Source organism: Jaculus jaculus, chromosome 8 (genome assembly GCF_020740685.1).
Source record: "Jaculus jaculus isolate mJacJac1 chromosome 8, mJacJac1.mat.Y.cur, whole genome shotgun sequence".
Classification (NCBI taxonomy): domain Eukaryota; kingdom Metazoa; phylum Chordata; class Mammalia; order Rodentia; family Dipodidae; genus Jaculus; species Jaculus jaculus.
This window is the reverse complement of record NC_059109.1, coordinates 138,016,561-138,038,321: the sequence shown is the minus strand read 5'-3', so window position 1 is coordinate 138,038,321 and position 21,761 is coordinate 138,016,561. Positions and strand designations below refer to the sequence as shown.

The 21,761-nt window shown below is 35.0% G+C and overlaps 1 protein-coding gene across 1 annotated transcript in view; it reads left to right on the top strand.

Annotated features, from left to right (window-relative positions):
• The window catches only part of Sycp2 (synaptonemal complex protein 2), a 50,387-nt gene extending 28,886 nt beyond the window's left edge, over nucleotides 1-21,501 (top strand). The window contains exons 27-42 of the mRNA XM_045157077.1: nucleotides 235-290; nucleotides 1,040-1,097; nucleotides 4,710-4,878; nucleotides 6,964-6,998; nucleotides 7,400-7,576; nucleotides 8,463-8,658; nucleotides 10,575-10,780; nucleotides 16,454-16,544; nucleotides 16,779-16,901; nucleotides 17,891-18,003; nucleotides 19,230-19,324; nucleotides 19,426-19,525; nucleotides 19,940-19,998; nucleotides 20,143-20,221; nucleotides 20,340-20,396; nucleotides 21,374-21,501. Of these exons, the coding sequence (XP_045013012.1) occupies nucleotides 235-290; nucleotides 1,040-1,097; nucleotides 4,710-4,878; nucleotides 6,964-6,998; nucleotides 7,400-7,576; nucleotides 8,463-8,658; nucleotides 10,575-10,780; nucleotides 16,454-16,544; nucleotides 16,779-16,901; nucleotides 17,891-18,003; nucleotides 19,230-19,324; nucleotides 19,426-19,525; nucleotides 19,940-19,998; nucleotides 20,143-20,221; nucleotides 20,340-20,396; nucleotides 21,374-21,451 (1,692 nt within the window). The 3' untranslated portion in view covers nucleotides 21,452-21,501. The remainder of the gene's footprint in view (nucleotides 1-234; nucleotides 291-1,039; nucleotides 1,098-4,709; nucleotides 4,879-6,963; nucleotides 6,999-7,399; nucleotides 7,577-8,462; nucleotides 8,659-10,574; nucleotides 10,781-16,453; nucleotides 16,545-16,778; nucleotides 16,902-17,890; nucleotides 18,004-19,229; nucleotides 19,325-19,425; nucleotides 19,526-19,939; nucleotides 19,999-20,142; nucleotides 20,222-20,339; nucleotides 20,397-21,373) is intronic.
• Nucleotides 21,502-21,761: the final 260 nt, after the last annotated feature.

The following is a 21,761-nucleotide window of genomic DNA, read 5'->3' as shown; positions in this document are numbered from 1 at the left end:
ATTCTGTAATAATTTTTTTTAAATAGTTTTTATTTGTTTGCTGTTAGTATATTTGTTATATTAGTTTTCTTCTTAAGTAAAAATACTGAAAAATACTTAAGTAGGTTTAATTTTATTATCAAATTTTATTCTTTAAATTCATAGAAAGTACATTTTACATGTTCATTTTTATTTCCCATATTTTGACACTAAGAAATTTTTTTCTTTTACATTAAATGTTCATTTACCATGTAGATCCAAGAATTTCAATCTACAGCTAGAGAAACCAGCATGGATAATTCAATAAAACTGTAGGTGATGTTTTTATTATATTTGTCAGATTAAAATTTAGCTCTATCTTTATTATTTTTATTTTTTAATATTCATTTATTTGAGGGGGCAGATAAAGAATGGATTGCCAGGGCCTGTGTATCTAGTTTTACATGGGTCCTGGTAATTGAACCCAGGCCCTTAGGCTTTGCAGGCAAGTGCCTTAACTACTGAATCATTTCTCTGGCCCTTTTTTTCCTTTTAAATAATAATTCCTCCTAGTCTTTCTTTATGATAATGTTTAGCATATGAGAAATGTGATTTAAAATGCTACTGTCATGATTGGTTCATTATGATTTGCTTACTTCAGCATTTACTTTTTAATTTAATAGGTAAAAATATCTATAATTTAAATATTAATTAAAAATTTGAGAGAAAGAGAGCAAGTGAGTGCATCAGGCCTTCTGGCCCTGCCGATGAACTCCAGGTGCATGTGCCACCTCGTGCATCTATCTGGCTTACATGGGTCCTGGGGAATTGAATCAAAGTCCTTTGGCTTCACAAGCAAGCGCCTTTAGCCACTAAGCAATCTCTCCAGCCCCTAAATATTAATTATGTCTCCTCAAGCATAAGGCTGAAAAAAATATACTCCTTTATTTCAGGCTTGTTATTTAAAGCTGAGCTCAGAGATGTTAAGTGGCATGGCCAGAATTACATAGCACTAATGATATAGTTAAATAAGAAAACAAGTAAGATTGCTATTAAAATTAATGCATATTTTTGCTTTAAGGGTGGGTATACAAAATTATGATGGATGTGACCCTTCTCACAAAACCAAAGATAAAAGAGTAAGTGTACTAATGTGTCTATTACAACAGTATTTATTTTAGTACTTTTATTATATATGGGGGGTGCTGCATGTGTGTGTGCATGTACGCAGAGGTCAGAAGACAGCCTTGGATGTGATCTAACTTTATTTGAGCCAGAGTGTCTTGTTGGCTTGGAATCCACTGATTAGGCTCAACTATCTGACCAGTGAGCTCAAAATATCAGCCTACCTCCACCTCTCCAAAGCTGGATCACAAATGTGCATCCCCACACTCAGCATTTTTACATAGTTTTGGGAATCCATGGAACTTGGCTAATTCTGGAAATAACCATTTGAACACTTAAAAACAGAAATGTAGGTAGCTTACCTAAAATGACTATATCAAATAGTCATAGTTTACTTATCTTTAAATAACTTCTATATCATTTCAGAGAATACAAATTTCAAAAAAAACTAGAGAACATAATGTTCATACAGAAAGAAGCAACACCTTTCTGTGGATACCTGTTGGAATTTGAACTTGCTATAAGATGTTGAACCCACTAGTTTGAAAAGGCCAAACCTGATTGGCTCAGCATGACTTTACTGTATCGTAGCTTAATGTTCTTACTCCACCATCATCAGAAAAAGTTGTCACTGAATTTTGAGAAACAAAATGACAGTTTTATCTTGGACAGAATATTATGATGTGAGTCATAACTACACAACTCTCCAGATGGCTTTTATTCTGGTTTTAGACAGCCCAGTGGAGAAAATTTTGGGAGGTAGGAATGGTACTGAAAATATCAGTCATTGAAAGGGATAACATAATGGAAATTCCCATTCTCATAGCAATATTTTCCATTCTGGAAAAAAAAAACATAAAAACAACATATCAGTAAAATGGAGGAAAGCAGACAAAAGAATGAAAACAGTTTGAGGCTGAGGATTTTCCATCTCTAGATCCTGAATAAGTGAGAACCAAATCAGAATAAATTTGGAGCTGCATAGATATGGGAAGATCCTCCCAAGTGCAAGTCTAGAGCTCTAAGGATGCTAGCCACTGCTGTTGGTTGCCCACCAAATCTAGTTGATAAAAAAAAACACTATTGCTGAAGATACTACCCTCTGGTTGCAAGGTATAGATCAAACTGGAAGTATCCTCAACCTGGCTAGGTTGAGGTTTCAACCCTGGCTAGGGTTCAAAGCTGGAAGGTGCTAAGCAGGCTGTTGTCAGAGAATTATCATCAGTAGTCTTACTCATACATGGACCCTGTGTGCTACACTGTTGACCTGTCAGGCAAGATGATTGTGAAGGAGGTAACTAGCAACTTTATGGTTGGTTTTGAGGCCTGTTCCACAGGAAGGAATTTATATCTATACTACAGTACTGTAACCTTAGTCAATAACCTGTGGCTTAGGTGATCATAGGCCCTAGTGGGTAAGCTACTGTTGTTTGGCTGAATAGACATGATGTGCTTTATCAAACTGCCTTCTATGTGTTTATGTTGATGGCCATATATAGATAGTGCTGCTGTCAGCTTTGATCAGAGGAATTTCTTTTTTTGCAGGTTATATAAGTTACCATAGAGATTTAAAGTGGTCAAAGTGCTGAGATTAAGTGAATGTTCCACCCTAAATACCTATATCACCTCTATTAAGGCTCAGGAGACATCTCAGAAGGAGGGGTTGAAAGAATGTAAGAGCCAGACAAAGAGGGGAGTGTTGTAAAACACTATTTTCCAGGCATTACATGGATATGGCACTCCTAAATTTTTAGAAGATAAATTTACCTGTACAAGACTTATACAAGACTAGGGCCATCAACATTTATTCTGTCATGGAAGTGGATAGGACATGAGATCTGTATATAGTTAATGGTTGCTGGTGACCATGGTTAAGTTGTATATGTTCCTATAAATGACCCTTCACCTATGTTCCTATAAATGACTATAATTAAATGCATTTAGTCACCAAAAACAAAAGAAAAAATAGACAAAGTTAAAAGCTAACTAATTAGGAAGAGGAAAAGAATTATGGGGAGTGGGAAGAGGATAACAGAATGTAATAGAGATTGAATAGGATCAAAATACACTATATACCTATATGCAAGTAACATTAAGAATCCCTTTATGGGGCTGGAGAGATTGCTTAGTGGTTAAGGTACTTGCCTGAAAAGCCTAAGGACCCAGGTTCAATTCCTCGGAATCCACAAAAGCCAGATACACATGATGATGCATACAGTTTGTTTGCAGTGGCTGGAGGTCCTGGTATGCCTATACATATTCTCATTCTGTGTGTGTGTAACAAATAATAATAAAATATTAAAAAAGAATCCCTTTATGTACAATTAATATTTGCTGATGAAAAATCTTTCACAAAAGGTAGTACAAACCATAATCATTTGGACCCCCAGTAGCAAGAAACCTCTAGTCACAGTTGAAAGGCACCTATCCAAGTATTAATAAAGGCTTTGTTCTAAAACCCATTGTTCTGCCTACAGAACCTATGTAAGGAAAAGACCAAACTGAAATAAAGCCAATCCTTCTTTTCCTCAAGAATCTATATGTGATGATGGCAACTTTAATGCTTTTAAATCAACTACCAGGACTATTAGTCTTAAGATTTAGTGGAAGACTATAATCATGCAAATGTATTTTTGCCTATTTCAAACTTTAATCTAATTTCAATGTACACTATAAAGAGTGTACTGTTTTCCTATAAACTGAAATTCTTTACAGTTTGCTTGAGGCAGAACACAGATTGTCAAAGGAGGCATATTGGCAAGACATGAAATTGATGAAACGTGTGACCCCTTAACAGGATATAATAAGAGAATTCTAAGTTACTAGTAAACAGATAGAGAATTTGTATGAGAAAAAAATGATATTTTGAAAAATGTCCTAATCTCTAACTTCAAATTTAAACCCTGGAGAAAAGCCCTTTCAAACTCACAGTTGAGAATGGTGACACAAAAACAAGTAGCAGTGACACATCAGATGACAATAGTGTATGAAGGATTTCCTAACACTGATAGGAGCTCTAGTATGATACAGTTCAAATACAATTTGGAGTTAATAAGCAGAAAATGAAGAACTATAATTTATGTAGTGAAATGCCCCATTAGAAGTAGATTTTTGTGATGACTTAAATGTAAAATTAAAAATGTTCTTGGTTGTGTAGAACATTATGTCTTTGAAAATCATGGACTTCATCACTGGAGTACTTCTGTGACTAGATGTGTAACAAATGAGACTTTCTCGCTTAATAATTATAAAAAAAGAGTGGAGTGTTATGCAAAAAAAAATTAAGTTAGTCATAGTGATATAGCATAATGCTGTTCCCTAGCATACAAGGTCCTAGGTTTGATCCCTGCACCAAAAAAACAAAGCAACATAAAATGACCAGACATCACCAGGTGTGGTGGTGCATGCCTTTAATCCCAGCACTCAGCACTCAGGCAGAGGTGGGAGGATCACCATGAATTCAACTCCACCCTGAGACTATATAGTGAATTCCAGATCAGACTGGACTAGAGTGAAACCCTATATTGAAAAAAAAAAGGCTGGACATTATTTTTTGGGGCATGCAGGGAGAGTGAGTCACTTCTGTGTGTTACATATAATAAAATGTGCTTATGGAATTTTTATAGCTTACAACAAGTCATGAGAAGAAAACACTATTTAGTGATACTGAAACAGAATATGGATGTGATGATGGCAAGACTGACATTAGCTGGCTGGAAGAGTCAAAATCAAAACGGCAGCTAATAGACTATAGCAGAAATAAAAATGTGAAGAAATACAGAAGTAGAAAATCAAGTAAGGAATTACTTTTATAGAAATGTGGCAAATAATTTTACCATTTCAATTATATAAAATGTTCTGTTGGTGGATAAGTATATTCTTATATGTAGACTCCTTATAACAATATAACCTTATGAGTCAGGATTAAACACTATACTGGTGGTTTTTTTTTAACTATTTTTTAATATGATTGTATTTTAATTTCACCTTTCTTTTTTTTTTCATTATTTTTGTGTGTGTGAGAGAGAATTGACATGCCAGGGACTCCCAACTATTGCAATCGAACTCCAGAGCTATCTTGTGCTCATGTATAACCTTGTGTTCTTGCGTCACCTTGTTCAGCTGGCTTACATGAGACCTGGAGAGTTAAAGTTGAGTCCTTAGGCTTTGCAGGCAAGTGCCTTAACCACTAAGCTCACTCTCCAGCCCTGAATTTCATTTTTAACAGAACCTTAGAAACACAAAATACAATTTGCTATAATTCGTGGTTCATGTCATTTTTATCACTTGTCTATTATGGTTCGCTATTGCTGTTAATTAGTTATTGAACACAATGCCCATGTACTGTTGGATACTTTCTGCATGTGTATATGCATTTTCATATGTATATGGACACATTTGTGTGCTGTGTAGATACACATGCCTGTGTGTGCATGTGGAGGCCAGAAGTTGCTCAGTAACTTTCTCTGTCTTCGGATTCAGGGCCTCCTACAGAGCTTAGATTTCACCCAGTTTGGCTAGACAAGCCAAGAGCAGTAGGTCCTAGGTATCCACTTGTATCTATCTACCCACCATTTGGGTTGTAGGCATGCACTACCACACCCAGAATGTCCCATGGGAGCTGGAAATCCAAAGTTAGGTCCTCACACTGGCTCAGCAAGCACTTTACTCACTGAAAAATTTCCCCAGTATTCTTAAACAAAAGCAGCTGGGATCCTGAAACTGCCATCTATTTATTGTTATTTAAACATGTGTTGCATGCATGTATTTCTTTGCATCCTATTTCCTGGATTCATTAACACTGATACACTTTTTGGTATATGTATATAGTATGTGTGGTGTGTGTGCACGTGGTATATGCAGATGTGTGTGCCTCATTCATACTTGGGCAGGAGCCAGAGGAAGATGCTGAAAAGCCTTCTCCATTATGCTTCCACCTTACTTCTCTGAGGTGCCCTGCTTTTCTCTTTGACTGGCTGACCATTGAGTCTCAGAGAACCTCCTGTCTCTGACCCCCTCAGCACTAGGGCCACAGGCTTGTGTAATCACGCTTGACTTTTTACATGGTATGAAACTCAGGTACTAGTACATGACAGTAAGTGATCTTACTCAGGGAGCCATCGCTTCTCTCCATCCCAACACCCTCATACATTTTAGGAATCTATTTACATACAAAAAGTACATAGAAACAAAAAGTCTTTTGATACGTATTATTATAAGTCTTCTACAAAGTATTTTCCTAGACTATGAATAGTGAGTTCTGTGACAGTAAGTTTCTTGAAGAAATTGAATTAAGAGTTTTAGATTTAGATTTTGGCTAGAGATAATGTGTGTATAACTGAATATCAAGGCTTTTAAACTGTTTTTCAATTAAAATCAGGTTCATTTTATAATAAAAAATAACAACTAGTGACCTGAAGGAAGGAGGTTAGCTTAAAATGAAGTGAGTTTTGGCATTTGTTTAGAAATGAGGGTGAATCTTGCAAACAAATAAGAGTCTGCAAGATGTAGAGTCTGCAGGAAAAGGAAGAGGATTGTCAATAAAAAGGGACAGAAGTATGGAGTATGATAGTATATTCAGGAAGTATAAAGTTGAGGTGGTTGAAACAAGATATTTGTGAGAAAATAATGAAAGGTGAGGATAGATCTGGCCATAGAGTCTGATCTTGGGAACTGTGTGCTAGAAGGGGCATTATGGTGGCTTAAAAGAACATGAGGTAAGGTTCATTAAGTGCTAAAAAATGCCTTTTAAAGTGAGAATCTCATGTTCATTGTTTATAAGTTTAAATTTTTACATGCTGAAATGTTCTCAGTTCTTATCTATTAGGAAAAAAAAAAAAAAAAAAACACAACCCTGAATCTCGTTTTCCTGAATTGCAGGACCATCCTTGGAAAAGGGGCAGCCAACAGCTGCAGTGACAGACCAACAGGTAAGGGCTCAAGCATTCCTTTAAGGTTTTCATGCCATCCTTTTATTGTTATTACTTGTCCCAGTTGATCACTGATTCTGCCCTTGTATACTTTTCTTTTGCCTTCTGTTTTGCAAGTCACAGTAGCCATTTGGAGTCTTTGGGTTGTAGATATTTTTGTCTTTTACATAAGTTAGATACCAAATCTTAGAGATTTAATGCTAAGGGTAAAAAGGTAGTAGATAATTGAAATGGGAAGCTAAGTATACAATCATTTAAAAATAATCAAAAACATTTCATTCTTATGAGATATTTATATGTATTGTCACTATGCTATTTTATAGCAAATAGCCTGGTTCCTCTAATACTGACGTAATAATAATAATTCATGAGTTCTTCTCCTAAAGGTGTCCCATAAAGGTACCACTAACAAGGAAGAGGAGATAGTTCGAGATGGGAGAACTAGACTTCCACGAAGAGCAACAAAAACAAAAAAAAATTACAAAGATATCTCTACTTCAGAATCAGAGTGTGAACAAGAATTTTCACATTCATTGAAAGAGAAAGAGAAATTGCCAGTACAGGTGAACAAATACAATTAATTCTAAAATTAATGATTTCTAAAAGTTTCATAAGCTACTAAATGTTTATTTAAATATACAAAGTACTGGTTGCTAGCTAGTTTTTAGCAATTTGAAGGTTTACCTTCTTAAAATATAATATGTCCATGAGTATTTAGTGCTCTTACTGTCAGCCCACTTTACAAGTGAGGAATTGGGACTCATTGCATAGCTGGGAAGAGTTAGAGAACTTGAATTTAAAACCAGAGTCTGGTGCTAAAGATCTCTGGCTAATACTCTGTGATGATTTTAACCCATAAAATATCCGTTTACTCTTGGCTGTACCATTATCTTTACCTGGAAGACTTTTATAAGTTACCTCCACATTTTTATCACTTTTTAATTTTATTATGCATATAGCCACTTAGGTCTCTTCCTAAACCATTCTTGTCCCTCCTCAAAGAAAAATAATACCCTGAAAAATGTTTACCCTGTCAGATATTCAAAGCATCAAAGAACCTTTCCAAGCTTATTTCCACTTTTCTAGTGTTACAAAGACTATATGGTTTGTGAGTCCTGGATAAGACAGATCTGAACCTACCAGTGGGCTCTTCTCTGATCAGCAGTCTTCCATTCTCCTACTGTGTCTTCCCCTTAACACTTTCTTTCATAAACTTCTCAGTATATCAAGCACCATGAAATCTAGGAATGCTGTTTTCCCTAAACTGGATATGATCATCATCTTTTGCATTTTACTTGCATGTCATGATACTTATTATAGTCTGTATTTTTCTAATGTGTAGGCCCTTGTGAGGCATGCATACCATGATATTTTAATGCATATTTCAGTATAAATTATGTGCTCAAGTATACATACTCAGAATAATTTAAAAGTTATTGATACATTTAGGAGGAGACTATCCATTCCAGAACCCAAACCATGAAACTCCTAAAGAAACAACAAAAAGCTTTCTCTACTGAAACGCCCAAAGGACCTCCAAAAGAAAAGAAAAGCTCACCTGAACAACAAGATTATGTGAATAATAATAGCCTTGACTCATCTTTTCTGTCTGCCTCTGGGAGCTCATCTGTAGAAGTGCTGAGATGTCAGTATCATTTCATTTTCCTTGCTTTTTACTCAAATAGCTAATGATTTTCTTTCTGTAATTTTGTGAAAATATAATTTGAAGACTAATTTTGAGGGATATATGTAAGATTAAATATAGCAAAAAGTTCATTTTTAGAGCTGAGGAGATAGTTCAGTCAGCAAAATGCTTGCCCTAAAAGTATAAGGATCCAGGTGTGGTGGCACACACCTTTAATCCCAGCACTTGGGAGGCAGAGGTAGGAGGATCCTTAGGAGTTTAAGGCCACCCTGAGACAACTGAATTCCAGATCAGCCTGGGCTTCAGTTAGGCCATACCTCAAAAGCCCAAAAAGCAAGAAAAAAAAAAAAAAGTATGAGGACCTGAGATTAATCCCCAGTACCCATGTAAAAATGCCAGACATGGTGGTACATATCCGTAATCCCAGCACTAGGGAGGCACAGACTGGGTGGTTCCCTGGGGCTCATTGGCAGGCCAGTTTAGCCTGACTGTTGAGCTCAGAGCCAATGAGAGACACTGTCTCAGGTAAGGGTAAATGATGTTCCTAAGGAATGACACCTGAGTTTGTTCTCTGGCTACCACACACATGTCTACACGTGGCATGGTTACCCCGAGATAAATGTGTGCCATGTGCTATACAAACACATGCATTTTTAATCAATTTATGTACATTTATGTATGGTGTGTATATATGTGAGCGCACACCTGCCACAACACACATGTAAAGGTCAGAGGATAACCTCTAGAGTTGGTACTTGCCTCATACCTTGTTTAAGGAAGGGCCTTTTGTTGTTCACTGATGCAAATGCTAGACTCATGTGCCTACAAGCTTTCAGATATTCCTGGCTCCACCACCCATTGACAAAAACATGCTGTGATTACCGATGTTGGCTATTTGTACCTGAGTTTATGTTGAGGCCTGGGAGCTCAAGTTGTCAGGCTTGTGTAACAAGTACTTTTAAACACTGAGCCATCTGTTCAGCCTCCTGAACATTATTTTAAACTCATTTTTCAACTAGTTAATGATAGTAATTTGATCTTTTGCTAACTTAAGAGTGCTAGTCAAATATCACCATTTTCTACTTTGGGAAGTTACATATAAAATGCTTTGATAGGGAAAATAATTGGTACATATTTACAAGTTGTAATGTGAGATGCAATTAAGCTTAACTTTAATATACTTTTAGCTTGCCATATGTTTAATAGCATAAGAACTGTTGGGTTTCTATCATTTTCTTTTTTACAAGTGACTTTAACAGTAGCACACCTAGTGCTGTGATCATTCTGTGCACTTAGTGGACTGTTTTCAACAGCAATAAAGATTTTGCTTTCATTTAAAAATAGTTGGTGAGACAAACTAATATTCTTTGGATCTTTGACCAGTGTATGCCTTTCAGCTATAGAAACTATAAGTTCCTCTAATGCTATTTTTAAGCAGTTTCACATGTCAATCATTTTAGTTAAAATTTAGGACTTAAAGAGTCATTGTGCCTTGTGCTTCTCCTGAAGGGATTGGGGTCTCTATCTTTTTTTTATAATGCCCAGAACCATTGTTACTTGAGATAAGGTAGAAAGACAGATGCATGTTCCCTGATTTGACCTTAAATTTCATTTATACTAAGACTTATTTCAGCAGTGAATGTCCTCATTTATTGAAAGATTTAGAACAGATGATTTTTCCAGCTTTTTCTAATTATAAAATTCTGGGACTTCAATATTTAATAATATTTACTATAATGTACAAATATTTGATATTTAGATCATTATATTTCAGCACACATATAGATAATTTTTAAGTGTTTTGAGAGTACTTAAATTATTGACAGTATGTCTTTCAATATAACTAAGAGGGGAGGATTTAGTAACTGATTATTTCAATTAATGATGCTTGTTTGCATTTTTGTGGGGCAATCCAGGTATAGAGAAAATAACAGAAAGTGATTTTACTCAAGATTATGACTACATAACAAAATCTCTATCACCTTATCCAAAACCTGTGCCACCTGAATCCTCAAACAGTAGCAATAAAGTTGGAGGCCTGGGAAACTCACTTAAAAACAATGACACAAACTCACTGAGTGCAAGGGAAAGTTGCTCACCCATTCTAAGACCACATGTTATGGTAAGAATGTCTTTTTCTCTTATCATATGTATTTGAAAATGGCAAATAATTTGCCTACAATCTTAACCAAATATTTATTGCTTGTGTACTTAAGGTTAGAATTGGATCTAGAGCCTGGGGTAAGAGGGACAGAATGACAAATAAGATAGTTCCTAGCCTCAGTGACCCTAACAGAGCTGTGTATGGGAGAAAGAATGGTGGCACTGATAATACAGCCTGCAAACAGATTTCTGATAGCAGTTGTCACTTCCAAAGAGACTTACACATCAGAAGACCTGTTTCCCTATGTTTGGATACGTTGTAGTCCTGTAATACAGCTGCTTCTTTCAGATTTCATTGTAATACAGTTTTTAACCTTTAATAAGCTTTATTACCAAGACCAAAAATTGACAAAGTAAACTGAAAAAATGTAGTTGAGAACAATATTACTATAGGGTTCGATTTATATAACAAAGCTTAAAGTCATAAGTGAATACTGACTATAACAGTTTAATATGGTAAATTTAAAAGGTTCTTATCTCTCACTCGTCAAATTATATTAAGCATTTCTTCATAAAAGCAGTGGGCAGGTGTAAAGGCCCTAAGAGGGTATCACAGATGACTCACAGTATTGAGAGCAAGGTGAGACAGTTAGTGTTTATAAGGAGTCATAGTGTATTTTTAGTTATACTTTTTAAAAAGTTTTACATTCTTAAGTACATTCAGTTTATGAACCACTGCATTTTTGCTTGTGTTTTTATAAATGGCTTAATTTGAATGCTTTTAAATTGATGGTCACAGTTAGAACTGCTTATAGTTATATATTTGTATTATCATGTACTGTAACTGAGAACAGCGGGCTTCTGAATCAAAAAGAATCAGCTTTCAGTCTTGGCTATACTATTTGCTAACTAGAAATAATCTCTGTATTTTTCTCTTTTGTAGATTGGGATAATAAGAATCAAGTAGACCAAATTATGCAAACATATCTGACACCTAGGGAGTAAAATACTTTCTTTTCAACATGCACCAACCATTGCATATAAAATGGACTTAATGACTGTGTAGGGCTTGAGAGTTGTAGCTCAGTGACAGAGGACTTGTTTAGCAGACACGAAGACCTGCAAAAAAAAGTGAAGAAAAGTAAAATATGTAAAATGACTATGAAACACACATGTAATATAGTGATGGGACTGTGGATACAATCAGTCTTCTCTCCTACCATCTATAACTAAATGTGCTAGAAAGCCTTCAGTAGTTGTCACAGAGAATATTTTTCAAACAAAATCATTTTTAGATTTGTTATATTAATTTATTTATTTGGAAGCATAGAGAGGTACAGAGTAGAGAGATGAGAGAATGGGTGTGCCAGGGTCTCCAGCCACTGAAAATGAATTCCAGAAGCTTATGCCACTTTGTGTATCTGGCTTACATGGGGTACTGGGCAATCAAACCTCCTTAGGCTTGGCAGGCAAGTGCTTTAACCACTAAGCCTTCTCTCCAGGCCTCAAACAAAACCTTAAATGAAACTCCCAGTATGTCAAACAGTTCAGAGTACAGTTGCATTTTAAAGCACAGATAAAGATGTCTAAACCCTACCTACAATAAATTTTTAAAAACTCGAGGTACCTTTGTAAGACTTACTTCCTACACACCACAATTTGTCAGCCGGGATTCAAACTATTTTGTCCCATGATTCTTCATCAATATTGTATTATCATCATTTCTTGTACTGTTATCTTTTTAAATTTTTCAGATCTCATCTTTACAAATGTGTATACCTAGATAATTACATATACCTTCTTTAAAGTCTTTCCTACATGGAATTTTAAATTCTACATTTTCATGTGTAGAGCTACATATGTGCCATTCTCTCCTCTGTTTACTGTTGACCCTTAATAAGGTTTAGGAAATTTGCTTTATAAAGTAGTTGTACTAGGTTGCTTGCTCAGTACTATGTGATAGAGTTATCACACACTCCACACTTATAACTAGCTGGGTGTTACCAGATCTTTTTGCCAATCTGGTGCCTGTAATGTTTTGTCTTTAATCTGGATTTTTATGGTTACGTTCACCAGTGAGTACTTTCATAAGACATTGATTTTATTTCTTTTTGGCAATTATGTAAATTGCCTATTTTTATTTTTAGTACAGGGACTGAATTTAGGGACTCAACCCAAGGACTCAAGAAGGGCTCTGCACATAATAGGCAAATATTTCACCACTAAGCTACATCTCCAGCCCTGTTAATGTTTTCTAATTTTTTAATTGCATTGTTTGATTTTTCTTATAAATTTACAGAAATAACGTTTTTAGATACTCTATATTGATTGTTGACATTGTTTTACTAATGTGAATCATCTTTTCCCTTACTTGAATTGACAAGTTCCACATGACAAATGATAGAATGTAATAAAACTTACCAAATTTTCAGGCAGTTTGATCTGATCTTTCTCAGCCAGGTTGGTAAGGTGGTCCAAACCTATAATCCCAGCACTCAGGAGGCTAATGCAGGAAGATTACAAATTCAAAGGCAGCCTGGGATACTATAGTAGTTACTTTTTCATTGCAGGGACCTGGTGGGAAGCAGATATAAGGGGGAAAAAGAGGTTTATTTGGGTTTCTGGTGTCAAGGGAAAGATTTGTTATAGTGGGAAAAGCATGGCAAGAGCAGAGAGCAAAGTGCCACATCTTATAACATCACCTGAGAGGAAGCAGCAAGACCAAGCTAGTCTAAAACACCCAGTGGGCTAGACTAATAAACTTCAAGGTCTACCCCTAGTGATTCCCCACCTCCAGTAAGGCTTCATCTCCCAAAGTCTCCACAACCATCTCAAATTGCTACCAGCAGGGTACAAAGCATTCAACACATGAGGCTATTAGGGGACATTTTTACCACATTCCATCCTTAGCCCTCCATAGAATCATGGTCATTTCAGGATGTAAAATGCATTCAGTCGAACTTTAAAAGTTTCCATAGTCTTTATCAGTCTCATTACGGTTTCAGAAGTTCCAAGTCTCACCTGAGACTCAAGATAGTCTCTTCACTGTGAGCCCTATAAAAACAAAACACAAATTATAGCCAGCAAAAATAATATTACTGAATAAACATGCCCATTCCAAAAAGAAATAATGGAGGCATAGTAAGGAAAGTTTAGACCAATACAAGACAGAAAACAACAGAGCAGGCATCACATGCTGTATGCCTGGCATCTGAGACTTGTGATAAAATCCTTTGGGCTTCAAACAGATTGAGCAATTCTGTCATAATTCAATTTTCTGTACAGTCATATAAACTACTATAGGTTTTGCATTTGCTGTTCTACCTCTTCGGCTTCATATTGTTCTCCTTGTTATAAGGTGACTTGGCCCCTGGAACATAGAAGTGACACAGCAGGCATTGTTATCCGTGGGTTTTGAGTTATCCTTGTCATTGAGTTAATGCTCTATTTGTCTAAGGATATGTGTATGTATATGTGTGTATTAATTATTTAATATGAGTAATTTAATTATTTTAATATATATGTGGGTATTGAATCAGCACTGAATTAACAACTCAAAATTTAAGTAGGTTTGATGTTTCCTGTTACTTTATTTGACTTTTTACTGGCTTTAAATGCTTCTCTAACTTTGTTTGGATGTCTGTATATCTTATACATTCATGTCCCATTCATACTGTTGTGAACAGAAAAATGTAAATTCTGTAGCACTTACATAAGAAACCTGAAACTAATAGCTATTTGGATGTGAGAGTAATAGTTGGAGATTGAATCTCCTAATAGTACTGAAAACCATACACACAAAGCAAAAGAAGAAATATGCCATAATTTTCAAAGCTTCCTTAAATTGAAATGATTCTTGTAAGAATCAAATTGCTAGCCTTTAGTGGTAATTGCACCACTTAATCCTTTTCAATTGCTGTTACTGATGTCTAACATGTAGAATGGCTTACTGAAGAGAAATGTCAAAATTTAAGACGAGGCTAGTAGTAAGCTTATAAAATAGTGAAAATATGGTTGCTAAGTCCCTGGATTACATGTCTATAAGATATTGTTTTCTACATGTGTGTGATGTGAATTTGGTTGATTGAGCTTTTTGCTAACAGAAAAATACATTATCAATAAAAATATTTTAATAACCTATAAAACACATAACATGAAGATAAAATTTTAAAACAAGTTGGGTTGAGACTTAAATTAGAACTTATGTGGATGAATGAGGACATATAGATAAAATAAAGAAAAAATGATAACTTAAGTAAAAGTTGCTAACTTAAAGAAAAAATCCCTAGGGGCTAGGGAGCTGGCTCATCAGTTAAGATGCTTTCTGGTCAAAACCTGCTGGCCAGGTGTTCAACTCCTCAGCCACCACTGACAAGCATTAATTTACAGCAGCAGAGATTCTGGTATGCATACACACACACACACACACACACACACACACACACACACACACACACAATCTATATCGTGAGGACTGGGGAGATGGATTTTTGAGTAAGTGCTTTACTACACAAGCATAAAAACCTGAGTTTGGATTCCTAGCATTCATGTAAATGCTAGGTTGGCAGCACATTCCTGTGAGCCCAGAGCTGAGAGACAGACAAAAGTGTCTCTGAGGCTTACTGCATAGTTTGTCTAGCCACATAACTGAGATCAAGGTTCAGTAAAAGAATTTTGCTCAAAAAATAAGGTGGAGGGCTAGAGAGATGGCTTAGTGGTTAAGGTGTTTGCCTGTGAACCCTAACGACACAGGTTCCATTTCCCAGGACTGATTCCCCAGGACCCAAGTAAGCCAGATAGATGCACAAGGTTTCATATGTGTGTGGAGTTCATTGCTAGAGGCTAGAGGCCTTGTTGCACCCATTCTCTCTGTTTCTCTTTTGTCTCTGTCTCTCTCGCTGTCTCTACCTTTTTCTCTCTATCTGTGTTAAATAAATAATTACAATATCTTTTTTTTAAAAAAAAAAAAAAGGTGGACAGTGATTGAGAAAGACATCTAACATCAACCTCTGGCCTGTGCACACATGTGTACTTGTACCTTCACAAACATGTACTACTGCATATGAACACATATACTCATGCACTCACATCACATGCAGAAAAGAACTAACTATGCTTAAATAGTAAAACATAAAGCTGACATGTGAAAATGTGGCTTCCATGAAAAATCTTTCTGTGACTCCTCGTTTTCTGAAAGAAATGACATTTTTTGAAAGAAATGACAACCTACACAAGGAAAAACTGAAAAGCAGGAACATGAAACAGAAAAGCCAGCTGGGGGCTGGAGAGATGATTCAGTAGTTAAAAGTGTTTACTTATGAAGCCTGACAGCCCGGGTTTGTTCCACAGTACCCATGTACAGCCAGATGCACCAAGTGACACATGTATCTGGAGCTCATTTGCAGCAGCAATAGGCCCTAGCATGCTCATACACCCACCCGTCCCATCACACACACTTTTTGTCTTTGATTAAAAATAAAATAAAGGTTTTTACAAAATAGCCCAAAATATGAATAGAGAATTCATAGTAATTCAGCACCTAGGTTCATTCATAGTGATGTTAAGATGAAAACCCAAGGAGAGAAGTAAGGCATTCTGAAAAAGGAACTGATACTGTTTGGCTTCATGGTTTGATAAAGACAAAGACAAATCTAAGAGTATAGTATTTTTTTTCTAATTTCTAATATTTTAGGAAAGCCATGCAGCATCTCCATTATCTATGTCCAGTGAAAGAAGAGAGAAAATATGGGTTGACATGACCAGTGACAATACTCATGTGTCAGGTTTGTAGACATGGTTTTACTTTTCTAAAAGAAATCACTTATTACTATGATATTTCCTGAATTATGTATTTCAAGTCATATCATGATTCAATTTCGTTACTGTCAGAACTATATAATTTAACATAATTGTTTAAAGTACAATATTTAAACAGACTTTTTAATAAAAGCAAAGAAATATTGAGTATTTTAAATAAAAAAAATAGCACTATTAATTAATTTTTAATGGTTTCTAAGGCCCCAGTCATCATCATAGTCATAAACACATGTACATAGAAGATTATCTAAGTGATTTTGATGAAGAGGAAGAGTCTGAAGGAAGAGCTCAGTTGCTTCATGGAAGAGTCTGTCAAACAGAAGGTGCGAATTATCACTCCATCAAAAGTAGGCATATCAAAGTCCTGGATCAGAATGCATTTATTTTCAGTGTGGTTTTTTAGATTGTGAATGGTGTTATCCACAAAAAATTATTTGTACAAACATCTAGATGAGTTCAGGATGAATAATACTTTTTCACAAACAGAAAGAAAGGGGACATAAAAACACTTATGGCATGAAAGCTGTGAGGTAGGAGAGGACAAGAGGAAGGGAGAAGAGTGAGAAAAGAGGAGAGCAAGGAAAACAAAAACAAGTTTTTTTTATAAATATGCTATAATGAAACCTAATTCTTGTATGTTAAGAAGAATTTAAAAAATCTCTATGAATATGCTGTAGTAAGTGGCTTGGTTCTTAGAGAGTCCCCTCATGATTCTGCCAATATTTACTACATTTAAATTTTACCAAAATCTTGATTATGTCAATAAGTTTTCTTGATAATAACACAAAGTAGTTTAAAATAGTCCCAACATGCTCTATTGTAAAGTTGTCACTTTTGCCTTCATAGCCATAGAAAAACACTTTAAGTAATAAATTCATTTAAAAATTATAAAATATAATGTCTGCTTTTGAATTCATTCATAAAGATATTTTGTTCTTAGTGTAATGACAAAGCTAAATTTGTAACAATGCATTCTGAATATCTTTTACCTTATTTCATGTTTACCACTCTAAATTCATGAGTCCAGCAAACCAGCAACCCAGCTGTGGACTTTCAGAGAAATTCAAATATGAACTGAAAATATATGTTCTTAATTTTAAAGAGGCATACTTTATACGCAGTATAAAACATTTCAAGTAACTCTTGGCAAATGCATATAGCATTTGTGATCTCCACCCTAATCCTGATAACAAGATTGTTTCCCTCATTTCCAAAGGGTTCCATTACATTTCTTCCCAACCAGTCTTCCACGCTGTAAAAAACAATATAATGGTGTGTATTTTAACTTTAGCTGATTGTCTTTGTTTTTTAGTGTCTGAAAGTATCACACCAAACTTTCCTATTTCTGAAGACTGGCAATATGACTTAACAGATGCACGGATGATTTCTAAGGCCATCAACTCAGACTATAAAAGGAAAATGGATGTGAGTTAACATTTAAGTTAATTTATACTGAATACTATGCTGATGGCTTGTTTGACCTTTAACCAACACAACAGTCCTGCATCTGAATTTGCATGTGTGAGAAATTAGAATAACTATCAGGTTAAATCATGCCTCTTGGGGCTGGAGAGATGGCTTAGCAGTTAAGGTGCTTGCTGGCAAAGCCAAAGGACCCAGGTTTTGACTCCTCAGGACCAACGTAAGCAAAATGCATAAGGTAGTACATGTGTCTGGAGGTTATTTGCAATGACTAATGGCCCTGGCACACCTTTTCTCTCTTTCTATCTGCCTCTTTCTCTATCTCTTTCAAATAAATAAAAATTTTAAAAATTCTTATAAGTTGAGTTTCTCTCACTTCTAAAAATCTATTCATTATCCATATTCTGTATTTTTCTACTAATTATTTGTTTTGGCTTGTTTTTTTAATTTTAATATTTCAGCTCTATTCTATAATTTTTTTTTATTCCTAAGCAGTTTTTGTTTCAGGCCTTGACTTTAGACCTTTCTATCTCAGAAGTAATCATTGGCAAGAGTAGCTTACTAGTGTTTCACACTCCCAGCTTGATTTGGCTGACTCTGTGCTTGTGTCCTTTGGTTTATGAGGCTCCAAAGATGACATATGCAAAAGTTCATGCTTAAACAGTCATTAATTATGATGAGTATTCTCCCTGCTATATTTTTTGTCTCATGTGTATATGTATGCCTGTATTCGTTCTGCCCAGCTTTAAACAAATAATACTTTTTTCAGCATGTATTATCAACCTCCATTCTTGATTTCTTTTTTTTTTTCCTTCTGTGCAAGGGTAAAATCTGAAATTGTTTATACCACCTCATATTTAGATTTGATTTGCTCATGGTCAGTCTACTTTGAGAAGAGAATATCTGACTTATATATTCTGTTAGTATCTGTAGCTAATTTGGACTTCCTTTTAGGCAATGTTCTTGAGAACTATAAATGCTAGCAATTTTTATAAATACTTTAAATGTTGTGTTCTTATGAATGTAATTAGTAAATTTAACCATTAGATGTATCAATAGAATTAGCCATAAGCTTATTTATAAAAGCTTTACCTTAAGTAATTTAATTGGGTTTTAATTTTCACATTACTAATTTTTTTCTTAGCCACTCTTAAGGGTTTGTAATAACAATTTTTTGTAAGGCTGTTATTTTGGAAAGACATTTCCAGTTAGAAATAACTATTTTTCAGACCCAACATAAAATTCTGGATGACTTTATGAACCAGACTTGCACAATGATTGAGGATCATATGAAAACTCTGAACCATGAAGTTGTAGAGCTCAGGTATGTAATGCAAGTCACAGTCACTGCTGAGTGCCCTGCATTCAGTCCTCTTGAACAGGTCCCTAGTTTCAAAGATTAATCTCATTTCATCTCTTTGATAGGGCTGATAAACTTGAAAAATTCCACTTAATCATCATAGATGAGATGAAGAAACATGAAAAAGATGCACAGTCTATGAAAGATTTAGAGAAGGAATTGCTGGTTTGTGCTTTTTAGAATTAAAAACTAATTTTAAAAATCTTGACCTTAAACAACTGTACTTATGGCTTCCATTTACTTTCTTCTTTGAGAGAATATTCTATAGTATTTTGTTCTTTAGAACACGTACCTTAAATCACCTTTATTTAAACTTTTAAATCATGAGTAACTTTATAGTGGGTGTCTTTAGTAATGTGGGAGTCATCATGAGAGATTTTACTTTTGATCTGCGAAACTATATACTACATACATTATTATTATCATATAGCTAATTTAATTAAATTTGGAATAATGGAAATATACTAATTCTACTGTAATGCTGAATTTATTTTGCTAATTATGTTGCCATAAGGTTTTCATTATGTTGTAATTTTTATCATATTATAGTACAACTAGTTCTTATATCTTAAAATTTAGGACTTTGGGGAAAAGACATTGGAGAAGCTCAGAGCTTATCACAAAAATGATCGAGAGAGGTCAGTATGTCCATCCTAAATAACTATAGTCCATAAAATTGGGTTTTAAAATAAAGAAGTTTATAGGTGAAAATTGCATATGCTGTGCTATAGGAATTTAATTTGAACTGATAAAGCCAGTTAACTCATTGTTTTACTTGTTAGGATTCATCTTTTGATGACTTCCCTGGATAAAATTTCTGTCTTTAACACTGATCATGAAGAAGCCATTTTTACATCTAAGGTATAAATTTTATATATTTAACCTGCAACCTTGAAATTAGTTACTAAGTCTAATATGTCTTTTTGCTGTAAAAACTTGATGATGAATTTCATGGTGGGGGGGAATATTTGATTTACAGATGAGTTCGGTGAAAGAAAACATGAAACTGCTTCAAGAAAGGCTTCTTCAAGAAATGGTAATTCAGCTCCTTTAGTTTTTCTCAAATGCAACACTCTGGCATTTGTACCTTTTGTCTGTCTTGTTTGGTGGAGGAGGGTCTTGTTTTAGAGCCCAGACTGGCCTCAAACTCCCACCAGACCAGTGAGATTAAAGGCATATACCATCACATTTGGCTGCTTTTGTCTTGTAATGGTTTTCTTTTCTTTTGCAGTTAGGAGAAGGCCAGAATAACTAATGGGAATCTAGATATAGTAAAAGAATGAGGACAGTTGAAATAAGGAATTCCTCTTAAGGAAAATAATTTCTAACTTGTAAATCAAAAATCATCTGAAGGAGTAACTTCCTCACACTGTCTCTAAACACTGCAGTATAGCAAAGCAAAGCTACCCCGACTGGTTTCATGAAAGAATGTGTATCCTCTTAGATAATAAGACTTCATTCACTTAGATAAAACTAGTTGACTTCCTAAAGGTTTAGTAGACATTTTGAGGTGAAGTGTATTCCAGAGTGCATGGCTTTTACACAAATGTGTTTGAGAGTTTTGTCAAAGATGGAAGCACACCTGGGAACTAACATTTGCCTACAAGGAATATTAATATCCCTGTGAAGCTTTTTAATGTGCTGAGCAGTACACAATGAGTAGTACACTGCAAGTAAGCTACTGCAGCTCAGAGTACATAGAAGCCACCTAGCTGATCTCATGCGATTGTTTCCTAGATTTTGTTTTTTACTTTAGAAGCTAAAAAAAACAACATGAATATATGAAAGACTGCATGTCTCCTTTTAGTATTACCTTGAATGTTTCTAGTGTTCATGGAATTCTGTAGGTAGCTAGATGTGGACCTGAGGGGCTGAGTGCGGTGAGTGCTCACAGACAGTCTTTATGAAAGGGGCTATTTCAAAGTGAATCCCTAAAATCGAATTGATTTTCTCTGAGGTTTGTTTTTGTTTTCAATGTTAATGGTGTCTATTTTTTGTTTGTTTTTATCACAGCATGAAAAGGATCTTCTCGATCTACGTAGAGGATTGGATTCAATATTCAGACTTCATGAAGGAAACACTAATATGTAAAATCTAGTTTTTGTGAACACATTTTAGTTACTTACTAGTGTGTATGTGTAACTAAGAAAATAACATAGTAGCCCTGCAACAAAAAATACAGAGCACCTAGGCAACTGTGCAAGTGTAGGAACCTCCAAATTTAAGGAAATGTCTTCTTAGAGATTAAAAAGCCATTTAATGTGATCCAAACCCAAAAGACTTATATCTATACAACACTACTCTCCCTTTTCTAGAGAAAGAATGTTTTGAAAAACCATAGAAGAAGAAGAAATGGATTACTTTGTAGTGATATTTACATTAGTTAATTGTGTCTGAAAAA